General features: G+C 45.7%; 1 protein-coding gene across 1 annotated transcript in view; it reads left to right on the top strand.

The window, feature by feature from the left end:
• si:dkey-112e17.1 overlaps positions 1-12,835 on the top strand; it is a 33,724-nt gene extending 20,889 nt beyond the window's left edge. The window contains exons 2-7 of the mRNA XM_024417806.2: positions 1,412-2,424; positions 4,128-4,179; positions 6,807-6,942; positions 8,165-8,319; positions 10,751-10,990; positions 11,243-12,835. Of these exons, the coding sequence (XP_024273574.1) occupies positions 1,412-2,424; positions 4,128-4,179; positions 6,807-6,942; positions 8,165-8,319; positions 10,751-10,990; positions 11,243-11,974 (2,328 nt within the window). The 3' untranslated portion in view covers positions 11,975-12,835. The remainder of the gene's footprint in view (positions 1-1,411; positions 2,425-4,127; positions 4,180-6,806; positions 6,943-8,164; positions 8,320-10,750; positions 10,991-11,242) is intronic.
• Positions 12,836-14,480: the final 1,645 nt, after the last annotated feature.

Here is a 14,480-nt window from a genome sequence, read left to right as displayed (position 1 = left end):
TCCAACTCATTTTAGAAAAATGCACAGGGCCGTTATCCTTGCAGGGTGAGGTATTGAAAACAGGGGTGTCAATAATCCTGATCCCTACCTTTTTGGGGAAAACAAATATTGATTGTTAAACAAAATCTCTTCCTCTACGCAATTGTATTAGAAAAAATAATATAATTTCTCTTTTTTTTTTTGCATACAATGTAGCTCAGTATTTTAATTTATTTTATTCAGTAATTTATGCTCATTATCAATGGTGTCAATGGCAGGAGGTCTGAAATGGATGACACAGAATACATGGGCTATGATGGTCAAGTGATCAGGACTGTCACGCCGCTGGGGTGATGTCAGTAATTACATTTATTCAATATTTTCATTGCATTCATGTGCTTTGAAAACACCTGTTTCATCACTGTACAGAACACACACATATATGTATGCCCATACTGCCCTTCTTCTCTCTGACCTGGCTGTGAGGATGCCAGCTGTATCAGCAATAGAGAGGCCTTTGAGTTGCAGTCAGAAGAAGGTTGGACGAGGGGGGTACTGGGGCCAGACCTAGCAACAGCCCCTTTTATACAGTCATGATTGCAAAGTACATCTAGATTTGGCTTGTTAAAATAAACTGTCTGAGGGAATGCTTTTGATTAATGCACTCATATGGAGAGAGATGAGATGGTCCATGTAGCAGCAATCAAAGTGCCTGTCTGGCGTTGGTCGACCGCAGTGGTGCTGGTGCTCCTTTTTACACACACACACACACACACACACACACACACACACACACACACACACACCATGTCTCGAGTGCATTTTAAATGTGTTCCCAGCCAGTACTAGTGTTGCATGGAGGTAGTTTAATTTGTTACCTGTCTGGTGGTGCTGGTTGAGCCCCAGGTGGGTCTTCGCTCGGTTCCCACAGTCCAGAACCTGAACCGAGAGGAAATCTCATAAACACACCATCCCCCCCACAAAGGTCTGGACCTGAGCTCTGGGGCCCAGTGGCCCCAGCAAACACATCTGCCTCTGCTTAGCTAGGCTGAGGTTCCCCTCAATCGTCCACCCCTCACACCTGGGAAGCATTACAGCCAGCTCGGCGTGTTTGAAGAAATACCCTCCCCAGAGTTACCCAAGCACAGGCATGCAAGGCACCGCCACCACTTTGATATACTGGCTGGCAGAGTAGGAGGGTTGAGTAGTTCAGGTCTGGATGCTTTTTGTTGTTTTGAGGCATTCTGAATTCTGCTCAACTGGGTTATTTGTTTAAAAGACAGACGTAATTTGTATTTCCAAGTTCTACACAAAATAAGACAGATTTTCTATAAGTTTGACAAGTGCTAGTATGTGTCAATCATTAGAGAGGCTAGCATTTTAACGTACACTCACGTCCCCCTCACCAAGCCCCTGTATATTGTGATTGCAGGTCTACTTTGACTGTGGAGCGAAGATGGATGTGGTGGATGTCCAAGGCCTCATCCTGTCTCCTGGTTTCCCCTATAACTACTCCTCCGGGACCCATTGTGTCTGGCAGTTCTTTGTGCCCGTCGGCCACCAGCTCATACTGGAGATATTTGACTTTGACGTGTTCGAGAGTCACGACTCCGCCGCCCAGTATGCTGCCATCTCTGACTTGGAAGAGGTCGATGCTAACGATGGTGCGACTATCCCAACTGGGGGTCCCATCACTGATAAAGATTCCACTGTATCTCAGGCTCAGAGTGTCACAGCGAAAGCCCCCCGGTCCTCCTCCCAAAACGACAAAGTCATGCAGGTGGTGGTGCAAGAGCAGTCCACCAAGATGGAGATAGCCAAAGTCTCCAACTCTGCTAAAAGGTCCACCTTTGATGCCACCTCTGACCATGCCTCCCCACAGCCCCTCTCAGACCTCCTCCTACCAGGGGCCCATGTACCAGGAGAGAAGGCAATGAACTCAATCACCTCTCCTCTCCTCAGAGGCAACCCTGACCTTAACCCTATCCCCAGAGCATCAGCCCCAGACCAAGTCCTGGCTGTGGTTGTAGACGAGGCCACCACTCGGACCCCTCTGCTCCTCAAAGACACGGACACAGAGTCAGTGAGCCCTGAGACGCAGCAGTCTGTGGTGGACGCATGCCCCCACGACGTCCTTTACATCTCGGACCTCCTCACCTTTTCCTCGCGCTTCTGTGGCTCCAACCGGCCCTCCAGCAGCCAGCTGGTGTTTGGCTCCAGCCAGGAGATGGTAGAGGTCATCATGGAGTTGATCACCACCACCCACTGGGGCCGTGGCTTCGCCCTGCTCTTTTACTACCACAACCGGACAGAACCGGGTGGAGATGACCCCCGGCATGCCTACGCCCCTGCCGGGGCCAGCAAAATAGACACTCTGCTGGCCGCCATGAGTGGAGCAGCCTTCTTTGCCATGGTGCTCACCAGCGCTCTGTGTATTATATTCAGGTATGTAAAAGCATGCAGAGAAAGTTATTGTGATATGATAGCCCTTTGTCACACACATGTTGTGCTATAAAAAGGTTTCCCTGACTCCCTGAGATCAAACCAGCACTTGAGAGAATTGTGCCAAAACATCCTTTTGTCCTACACGCCTTGTGATGGCTTTCCCTATTTACTCCCAGAGACATACTGCTGTCAAACACAAACAAACAAGATAGTGCACAATGGAAATGATTGTCCCTTTCTGAGCCTTGTGGGTCACCTGTGCAACATCTTCAGGTACAGTAAAGCAAGGCATGCAGAAAGAATGGAGTCATAAAGATACCTTTGTCAGACATGTTTTGTGCTATAAATACATTTCCCTGACAACCTAACATAAACAAGACCGTGCACATTCTGCACAATGGGGAAAAATTGTCCTTTTATTTCTTTGTCATCCAAGGAAACTGGCACAGTGCTTTTCCTTTGAGAGAGCGCAACTGTTGGGTCTTTGATGTTGGCCAATGTGACAAAGTTTCCTCCCTTGAATGAGATGGTAGCCATGAATGGGATAGTCTGCCAGTCAGTCCTCCTCCAGCACACAGTGTGGTGCTGCTGCAGTGGATGGGCTGGTTGTTGACTCAGCTGGAGGCCTTGGTCGGTCCCTGATTTGATCCAGTGAAAGGCAGGGTTCAACTGTAGCTGCCCTTATGTGCTGCATTGTCACCATTACAGAGAGAGAGAGCAGGAGCAAGAGAGGGCCGTTCGAGGTGCAGCACCTGGCATCACTTCCAACGGACATAGAGAAACGCAGCCATACAAAAGCGAGCAGAGGGAAAACGAGGAGAGCGGAGAACCTCATACTGCTGTGCTATGAGCCTCTGTCCCGTCGAGGTGCCATTGTAGTTTAATAGAACAAGAACAACATATCAAAAGGTGTCATTTACAGGTTGTTCCCTCTGCAAATCCCATGAGGAGACAACATTAGTACATGTATCAGTTTTTGCAGGGTGTAATATAATTTATGCCAGGTAACTAAATGAGCATCACTGTTTAATCTACTGTCATGATTCTCATCTAGTTCCCTCCAGGATGGTTCAAATTCCCATAAAGATAAACCCCCTTGCAACCCCCATGAGTGTTTTAGAGCAGTTAAAGCTGTATCGGTCTCGTCCTGGGGCCATGTTTTTAATTGTGCCAAAAATTGACACACAAAAGCATTTAGATCTGTTATTGAACAGAATCACTTTAAGTCAACACTTTCACTGTTATGTTGATATTATCCAGTGAAAATTCCCTTATTGGTATGTCTTTATACTGATGCCTTTATAGTGAGACCACCCCAGATAGTGTAGTTTATGGCATTACATGGGTTTAGCTACTAGAGCCATCCTTGAGAGGAACAACCGAGGGCAAGTTTAGGCTGTTTGTATGTAGTGAGTCAGCTAGCTAGACGTTGATTATGTTTGGAAGAAAATCTTCAGTGAAGGCAATCTAATCTGTTCCAGTTTCTAATTGTGGGAGAATGTTCATTTTGTACATTTCTGGTCAAATTTGGAGAGCAGTTGCTCTAAATAAGTCAAGCTTTCACAAATAGCATGGAAGAGAATGTTGCCAAAAGTCAATAAAGTAAACAACATACATAAAAGATAGTATGCTAATGGATTTCAAAGATATGTTAAACAGTCAAACACAACTGAAATGTTGTGGATCTCTTTTTTGTTTTCCAGACCTAAACTATGTCCGAAAAGAGCCAGCTCCTGTTCATCCAACAACTCTGAGGTAAACGGATAAAGACCCCTGTCTGTCTGACTGTCCAGACATTCCTTTGTAAACTAGCTTCTGACTGGGATCAGGGAACATTTCCTTCATATCCTCTAGACCAGGGATGGGCAACTTTGATGGGGGTTGGTGCCACAAAAAAAAACAGAAAAAATGTCCTGCAATTCTACACATTTTGCAATGGGGCAAAGAGAAAAATGTGCAGTTGTACAGCTAATTTCCTGCAATTAAGGAAAAATCCATAGGGTGGGGAGAGAAGTTTGCAGTTTTTAATATTATATCTGAGTGAGAGTCACTAACAAATTCAATGGGGGCCTCCTTGGTCGGTAATTCGACCATGATTACAACGTTTAGGTGGCTAGCTAGATTTAAAATCTAAAAAATGTTAGCTGACATGGGCTGAGCGATAAACAGTGCATTCGGAAAGTATTCAGACCCCTTGACTTTTTCCACATTTGTTACGTTACAGCCTTATTCTAAAATGTATTAAACATTTATTTTCTCATCACAATATCCCATAATGACAAAGCAAAAACAGGTTTTTAAACATTTCTCTAAATGTAAAAAAATAAATATACTGAAATTTACTCAGTACATTGTTGAAGCACCTTTGGCAGCGATTACAGCCTCGAGTCTTCTTGGGTATGACGCTGCATGCTTGGTACACTTGTATTTGGGGAGTTTCTCCCATTCTTCTCTGCTGATCCTCTCAAGCTCTGTCGGGTTGGATGGGGAGCGTCGCTGCACAGCTATTTTCAGGTCTCTCCAGAGATGTTCGTTCGAGTTCAAGTACGGGCTTTGGCTGATCCACTCAAGGACATTCAGAGACTTGTCCCAAAGCCACTCCTGTGTTGTCTTGACTGTGTGCTTAGAGTTTTTGTCCTGTTGGAAGGTGAACCTTTGCCCAGTCTGAGGTCCTGAGCACTCTGGAGCAGGTTTTCCTCAAGGATATTTCTGTGCTTTGCTCTGTTAATCTTTTCCTCCATCCTGACTAGTCTCCCAGTCTCCTTTTATGTGCCTTTTGGCACACTCCAAATGGGCTGTCATGTATGTGCCTTTTACAGAGGAGTGGCTTCCATCTGGCCACTCTACCATAAAGACCTGATTGGTGGAGTGCTGCAGAGATGGTTGTCATTCTGGAAAGTTCTCCCATCTCCACAGAAAAACTCTGGAGCTCTGTCAGAGTGACCATCGGGTTCTTTGTCATCTCCCTGACCAAGGCCCTTCTCCCCCGATTTCTCAGTTTGCCCGGGCGGCCAGCTCTAGGAAGAGTCTTGGTGGTTCCAAACTTCTTCCATGTAAGAATGATCTCGGCCACTATGTTCTTGGGGACCTTCAATGCTGCAGAAATGTTTTGGTACCCTTCCCCAGATCTGTGCCTTGACAAAATCCTGTCTCGGAGCTCTACGGGCAATTCCTTTGACCTCATGGCTTGTTTTTTTCTCTGACATGCACTGTCAACTGTGGGACCTTATATAGACAGGTGTGTGCCTTTTCCAAATCATGTCCAATCAATTCAATTTACAACAGGTGGACTCTAATCAAGTTGTCGAAACATTTAGGATCAATGGAAACAGGATGCACCTGAGCTCAATTTCGAGTCTCATAGCAAAGGCTCTGAATACTTATGTAAATATGGTATTTGTTTTTTATTTTTCAAATCGTCAAACATTTCTATAAACCTGTTTTTGCTTTCTTATTATGGGGTATTGTGTGTAGATTGATGAGGGAAACAAATAATTTAATCAGTTATAGAATAAGGCTGTAACTTAACAAAAATATATGTTCACCTGTCAGGTGGACTAACAGGGATGTAAACAAATTTCTGCACAACATTTGAGAGAAGTAAGCTTTTTGTGCGTATGGAACATTTCTGGGATCTTTTATTTCAGCTCATGAAACATGGGACCAGCACTTTACATGTTGCGTTTATATTTTTGTTGTGTGTATTTTATATATATATATATTTTTTTAAATGTAACTGCACCTGCACCTTGCATTCTTCTATTCTAACTCTCAATTGTAAGTTAAGACCCAAATTTGAGTTTAAAAAAATAAAAATCCCCAAACCCCTCAAAAAAAAAAAATCTGTGAGGGGGGCGGGAGGGAAATTGATCCACAGGCCTACAAAAGGGGGCCATGCAGCCCGCCACTTTCCAATCCCTTCTCTAGACTACAGACACTGGAGCAAATACAAATACCCTACACTGGCCTGGTGAACTTGTTGTCCAAATTCTCCTATGCAGGGCAAGCAGCCCCAGAGGTAGACAGGTTCACTAAAGGTCAGACTAACTGACTCCCCTATAAAGCAGAACTGGACAAGTTACACTTCCCTATTTTCTAGTCATGAGATGAATTTGTAATTAAGTTGTCAAAATGTGTCCATCTGGGATTGAATTTTAGAAAGAAGCAAAACACTCCTATAAAAGTTCTGGCCACTAAGTATCTTATTGCCACTAGATCATTATACTGACTGGGTATAGAAACATTTTATTAATTGACAAGAACAACTTCAGTTCATATGGCTGTTTTTCATAGTGCTGTGCAGCCCTACTCCGTTGGTGTATGTGAGGTGGCAGGCATGTGTAGTAGTACTAGCTGACACTAAACTGTACTGGCTGCTGTAGGTGCAGGAGGGAGTGCAGAACTCTGGAGCTGATGTCCGTGAGCTGCAGCTGGTGGCTCCTAATCAGCCCGGCCTGGAGGTCCCTTGCCCTGCAGAGAACGACAACAACAACCACTCTCTCAGCCTCACACACAGAGGTGGGTATTCGCAAGTGGGCGGGCTCACATGCACACGTGCACACACACACAAAACACACACACGCCATCTACTTTCTCTCTCCCTCTAACACTCCCCTGTTTTTCCCTATCTGCTTGTGCTCCAGCCGCCTAGCCTAGTCTAGTCAATCCCCCTCGCTCCCCCTGCCCTGCGCCCCCTCTCTTTCTCTCTCCGTGATCGAGGGGTACCGCTGGGGTGTTTGGTCTGGTTCCAACCTGGCTGACAATGACTTTATCTGCCCCTAAACTGAATTTACATGTTCAGCGTAAATGGGACACTTATTTCATTACGCTCTGTAACTATGACAGAAAATGGTACACCGGGTCTGACTATCAGATCTCCAGCACACAGTAATAGAGCTGCCAGGATTCTACCACATACTGAATTATCTCATGGTGTTATGGCCATAGTATGGCTCTAATCGGGTGTAAAACATACATCCCGTGAGGGGTTCCAATCTGGCCCGTGGGTGGTTTTAAATGATTATTTAAATAAAAAAATACAAAATTGAGGTGGGGGCCAATACAGCTCATAATATGTGAAATCATTAAGGTATTCTGTGTGCTCAGTAGCTGCATATACAGTATTTAATCAATAACTTATATGAAAGGAAGTTGGCTGCAACATTGTACTGTCCACATAGTATCTTCCTAGAGTCATTTGAGTGTATTTCTTCTCTTATAAAAGTTGATCAGATTGTGTGGGAATATGCAAGGCCAGCTTGTAGTGGATGTAGCTGAGTGAATGGGAGATGCAGCATTTCGAAGTCTCAATAGAAAATTGCTTTCATTTTGGCGTAACACTGGGTTTATCCCAGAACGATCCAAATTCTCACTCATTGTAGCTGATCCCACAGAGAGATTTACAGGTCGTGACATTTAACCTATATAACAGCGTGGGAGCATTGGGAACATCATGTTTCTCCTCTCGCTGAGTTCAACCATGTCACTATGAGTTAACAGGAATATGAATGGAAAAGTACAGTGGCTTCACAGTGTACTGGGTGCACAGTGCAGTAATTTACAGTAGCCTATGGAGACCAATCTGTAACATTCCATTTCTAGTGCTCTTTTAGGGACAAGCAGTGGAAATTATCATAAGCTGCTGCAATACATCTGACTGTTGTGCCTTGAATGTTTTAATTGTAGCCTATCACCATACAAGTAAGTGATTAATGAAACCACTTTCCCGTTTCTTTCCTAGGTTCACCAGGCAGTGTTGATGGTGATATGTCCCAGCATGCTGAAGTGGACCTCTCATCCAATGGTCTCACGGAATTGGACTTGGGGACAGATGAGGTGTTTATCATTTCGTCTGTGCCTAGTCCAAGCAGCAGAATGCCGTTCTCGGCCCGCACGGTAAGGAGCGAGGCAAGGCAGGTAACCCAGTTGAGGACTCACAGTGGTGCCAAGGCAGTAGAGGGAACCCAGGCTAGGACCCATGGTGGTGCTTTTCTAAAGGGTGACACCCAGGCAGTAGCAGGGAACCCAGCCTAGGTCCCATGGTGGTGCCCTCTTCTCGGGGTGACACCCAGGCAGTAGAGGGAACCCAGGCTAGGACCCGCTCTAGGGGTGGGTGACACCAAGGCAGAAGGCTACATCCTGCCAAGTATTTTTTTCCTTGAATCAGCAACCCTCTGCTGGTAATAGCTATGAACCTCACCGCCTGGTGGTCGAGGTGTCAGGGTATAGAAACACAGTGGCAGGAGATTGGCGGTAGGATACGGTTTGACACAGCATTTTTGCTTGTGCTCTATTGGAATAAGAGTTGGCATAAGGCAGGCCTGGCAGCTATTAGGAAGCTGGCTTGCTTTCCTGCAGCCTAGCCTAATGGATGTATTATCTGAGAAGCCAGTTTCCCAGCTCCAATTCTCTCTCTCTCTCTGTGTGAGTGTGTGTGTTCATGCGCGCTGTGGTGCATTACTGTGTGTGTGGTCTGTATGTGTACATGTTAATTTGCCTTTTTGTGCAGATTGTGTGTATGTACATATTTGTTCAGACTGATGGTTGAAAGGACTCGCACAGGAAATCTGTCCAGAGCCTTATCCGTTTATGTAACTAGCGAGATGGAACTCGCGTTAATTTCTCGTGGAAAAACGACATGAACATAAATGGTACCTTAGATCAGTCATGATACAACGGGATGTGTGAGATCACGAGCAGCATTAGTTCCAGTGCTTGTGTTTTTCGTCCCTGGTTATTTGGACAAATCACAATTTCACACATTTTATCATCTTTAGAATTTAAGAAGGAGAGGGGACATTTGTCCTATAAACTTGCACTTAACTGGCAAAGAGAGATGGTGGAGCTCTTCCTTCTGTTCCGATCCTCGTTCCCTCTCCTTATAACGCGTATGGACCCAGAACTTAATCAGCAATTAAACAGGACTTTAGTTCTGGGTTAACCAATATTACGCTTATGTAAAATATTTTATTTTAGTGTATTTTTCAGATGAGTAGTTTGCATGCGCCATGACAGTTAATGTTAGCAACACCCACTGACTGACTGTGGCAAAAATGAGCCCAGCTATCTGTGTTTGCACTGTGTCTGTCTAACTCTGTCATGTTTCCGATGAGATTATTTTTCACGCTCAATTCCCGCCGCATTTTATTAAGCCCCGCCTACACAAACTCGTGATTTGTTGGGAGAGTTGTATGTCTGAAGAGCACCCTCCCCGAAATGGCCAAGAAAATCCGACATGATCCCCAGACCTAGTGCTGGTGCCCTAGGTCTAGGATTTCTGAGACTAGGTGTGGGGGGTAATAAGGGGCTCTGTTTCACATCTGGGGGGCTTATCCTCCACCTTTTTGCCCAAACTGCAACAAGTTGCCATTGTGTGGTGGGCTTTTGTGGTGAGCAGGGTACTTCATTTAAAACCTTCCTAATTCTTGTCTAGACTAAGCGAGCTGTGAGTGATTCTGTATAAGGATTATCTGGTTCTTTCTGAGAGGAGCAACCGCTAACCCCCCCCAAAACCTTACCACAAACCTTCCCCTATCCTGATTAACTAGCTGAATAATGATGGGGGGATATGTGACTAATGTGCCCTTCACCCCTGACCTGCCATTCCTATTAGTGAGACACCTACTGTATAGCCCTAGGCCCACGTTCACAAAGACTCTCAGAGTAGTAGAGTAGGTCCTACCTGTCCATATAATCGTATTCATTATGATCTAAAAGGCAAAACTGATCCTATAATCAGCAGTCCTATCTGAGAATGTTTGTGAATATGGTTCCAGGAATCACTGACTGCATCCACTACCAGGCAAGACTTGTTTTGGGTTACATGTCGGATTACATGGTTTGCTTGCTGCCCTTTTAGGTCAACGGCGATTGGAGGAGCCGTACAGCACTTGAATATAATGTGACCTCTGATACAAAGCAAGCTATTTTTATTAGTGATCATTTCTTGTGAATGAGTCTCATTCACACTCTGATGCAACTGGTGGAGAAAACTCCATTGACTGAGGGCTTAAGTCAGTTAAACACCCATTGTATTTAAGCAGTGTTTTTCCCATGGTCAAATAAATGATAGAATAGTCACAGGTAGATGCTTTCAGTCTCCAGAATAAGAAGTGTGTGTGTGTTCCATGGCACTAAATTGTAAACTAAGACACTGTGTAAACATTGCTACAGTGGGTTTGAGAGGTTCTGCTCTTTCAGATGCTTACAGTTTTCCAACTAAGAAGTCGGTCTGTTTACAAACTACTGTAGGCCTACTCCACATGCACACAAATACACTGCATGCCGGGTTTGCTTGATTTGGTTGTTGTCTCTCTCCCCTCGGCAGCGGGAGAGGTTCCTGAGACACAGTGACACCGGCCCTGGCCCTGTGACTGACTGGCCCTCTCCAGACCCGGCTTCCTCCCCCACAGACACCCGGGCTGCTCAGGATGGCAGTGCCAGCTGTGCCCGGCCCCGGGCCTGGAGCGTTCGTACCTTCCAGGACTTCCTCCCTCCACTGCCCCAGTTACACAAGAAGTGGTGCAGTTGGAACTCCACCAGTCCCTTCACTAAGCTGGTGGACAGCGTTAGTAGCTATTATGTTATTGGTTATTCAGCAGTGCTGTTGAATAATAGTTCAACCATCATATACTGTATTTCTTTACGTTTACATCTTGGTTATTTAGCAGACGCTCTTACCCAGAGCGACTTACATTACTGTATGTTTGTAAGTGGATTATTGTTTAGCACATTTTGTATACTCCGATGCATAATAAATAAACCATGAATGTTGGGTTGCACTGCTGAGGGATATTATTGACTAATGTTGTTCCCCCAGTTACCCTCCAGCTTTGTGTCGGACTGCCGTGGGGAGAACAGCAGGAAGGTGTTTTCCGACCCCCAGTTGGAGGCCCAGAACGACAGTAACGCCGGTGACTCCTCCATGAGTAACGCCTCGTACCCCTTCACTCAGCTAGCCCAGCGCCGCCTCAACTCCACAAGCAACCTTCGGCGCTCCCGCTTCACCGGGCCCTGCTTTGGCCTGCTCTCTGGGTCCAGTCCCTCAAACAGCACCAAGGCCCCCGGGGGCAAACACCTCCAGGCTTCTCCATCCGAGCCCATTAACAACCCCACTGGGCATTGTGTGATTTCCCGCGATTTCCCAGCGGAGAGCGACCACGTCAGTGTCCCTGTGTTTGCCATCTGTGAGGAGGAGGACCGGCAGCCCCTGGTCCTGGCTGAGCACCTGGGCCAGTCCCCCATGCTGAACGGACTGAGCCGTGGGCCATACGAGGGGAAGGAGCCTGCCAGTGGAGGCCCCAACCCTGGCCCCCAGAGCCCAGCCAACGGCCCCCTCCTCCAGAGGGGGAGGTCAGAGTGGAGGCCATGGGGGAGTCAGGCCTCAGGAGGGACCAGTCCTTATCCTCTCCCTCACCCCTCTGACTCACCCACTGCCGCCTACACCACTGAGTTAAAGTCTGCCTTCGTGCAAAGTACAGCCAATCATATCCAGATGCCTTCCCTCAGCCAATCAACAGTGCCATGCAGTGTGACGGGCAAGGAGATGTGACCAGTGACAGTCCAGCATCCAGCCCATGTGACAGGAGAGTGGACAGAGCATGGAATCCTGGGTTGGCCGAGCAAAAAAATAATTAACTATTTTTAGTTCCACTTTTGTCAAATGCAAAACTTACCTTTTTGATTACTGAAATCAACTTTTTATATGAAATTTCTACATTCTTGAAGTCAGTTGCTTCATGGTGACAAATTGGATGTTTTCATACTAGTAACCACAATATATTTTTTTATCAAGTTAAAACCGCTTCATCAATATATGCTGTATACCACACCAAGGCTTTTTCAGCTTCGGTATAATTTGTTTAAAAAATGAAACTTGAAATCATATTGAATATGGATGTTAACAGAAAACCTGCTAGTATTTTCCAAGAGCACTTCATTTCCCAACTCATCTGAGCACTTTTGTACCAGTTAATCGTTTTGATACTTTAAATCAAATTATTAAACATAAGCACTTTCAACGCAATAGCTCACTCATGCTTGTGGATGTTGTGCTGCATTGTGCCAACTTCTGCCTTTTGTCCGACAACCATGGGCCTTGAAGCATTGAATTATAATAGCGCCACAAAGCTCCATGGGGACTGTATACTACTGCTCTGTGCCCTCTGTTCAAATGACATAGATCACACATTATATTAACCTCAACGCTACAACATGTATTCCATAGGCTGATGCTGGGATATAAAAGGGAATTGATCATTATAAAAAATGTGACAACCACCGTAACTAACATTCAATAGAAGTAAGCATATGACTAGCTATAACGATAAATGTTGCAATTTGTAACCTAGAAAATAAAGAGGGTTGGTGGGAGTTTGTGCAAAGAACTTTTAATAAAGGTTATCTACATACATTTCTGCTTCAGTTCTTGATCATTTGATGTCAGCAGAAAGTAGTAAGTAGCAAGTCATGCATCTTAAATCCGTTTTACCTCATTTCTACCAGCATGTCACGTGCAACCTGAGGGGGTGAAAAAAAAACTTGTACACCTTTACTTCACACACAGATGCATACAAAGCTCTCCCCGCACTCTACTTATCATAATTATATGCTCCTGATTCCTGCTTACAAGCAAAAACTAAAGCAGGACGTACCAGTGACTCGATCAATACGGAAGTGGTCGGATGACGCATATGCTACAGGACTGTTTTGCTAGCACAGACTGGAATGTGTTCCGGGATTCATCAAATGTCATTGAGGAGTATACCACCTCAGTCATGGGCTTCATCAATAAGTGCATCGACGACGTCATTCCACACAGGGACTGTATGTACAACCAGATGCCATGGATTACAGGCAACATCCGCATCGAGCTAAAGGCTAGAGCTGCTGCTTTCAAGTAGCAGGACACTAATCCAGATGCTTATAAGAAATCCCACTATGCCCTCAGACGAACCATCAAACAAGCAAAGCATCAATACAGGATTAAGATTGAATCCTACTACACCGGCTCTGACGCTTGTCGGATGTGGCAGGGCTTGAAAACTATTACGGACTACAAAGGGAAATCCAAACGTGAGCTGCCCAGTGACGCGAGCCTACCAGATGAGCCACATGCCTTTTATGCTCGCTTCGAGGCAAGCAACACTAAAACATGCATGAGAGCACCAGCTGTTCTGGACAACTGTGTGATAACGCTCTCTGTAGCTGATGTGAGCAAGACCTTTAAGCAGGTCAACATTCACAAAACTGAGGGGCCAGATGGATTACCAGGATGTATACTCAAAGCATGCGTGGACCAACTGAAACTGAAAATTTCAACCTCTCCCTGACTGAGTCTGTAATACCTACATGTTTCAAGCAGACCATCATAGTCCCTGTGCCCAAGGAAGCGAAGGTAACCTGCCTAAATGATTACTGTCAGTAGCCATGAAGTGCTTTGAAAGGCTGGTCATGGCTCACATCAACAGCATCCTCCCCGATACCTTAGACCCACTCCAATTCGCATACTACCAACAGATCCACAGATGACGCAATCTCAATAGCACTCCACATTGCCCTTTCCCATCTGGATAAAAGGAACACCTACATGAGAATGCTGTTCATTGACTACAGCTCAGCATTCAACACCATAGTACCCACGAAGCTCATCACTAAGCTAAGGACCCTGGGACTAAACACCCTCTGCAATTGGATCCTGGACTTCCTGATGGGCCGCCCCCAGGTGGTAAGGGTAGGCAACAACGTATGCCATGCTGATGCTCAACACGGGGTCCCCTCCTGAACTCCCTGTTCACCCACGACTTCGTGGCCAAATGACGACTCCAACACCATTATTAAGTTTGCTGACGACACAGTGGTGGGCCTGATCACCGACAACGATGAGACAGCCTATAGGGAGGTGGTCAGAGATCTGGCAGTGTGGTGCCAGGACGACAACCTCCCCCTCAATGTGAGCAAGACAAAGGAGATGATCGTGGACTACAGGAAAAGGCGGGCCGAACAGGCCCCCATTAACAGACGGGGCTGTAGTAGAGCGGGTCGAGGGTTAAGTTCCT

Source organism: Oncorhynchus tshawytscha, linkage group LG04 (assembly GCF_018296145.1).
Source record: "Oncorhynchus tshawytscha isolate Ot180627B linkage group LG04, Otsh_v2.0, whole genome shotgun sequence".
NCBI lineage: Eukaryota > Metazoa > Chordata > Actinopteri > Salmoniformes > Salmonidae > Oncorhynchus > Oncorhynchus tshawytscha.
The sequence above is the reverse complement of the archived record's forward strand: the minus strand, read 5'-3'. Positions and strand labels throughout refer to the sequence as shown.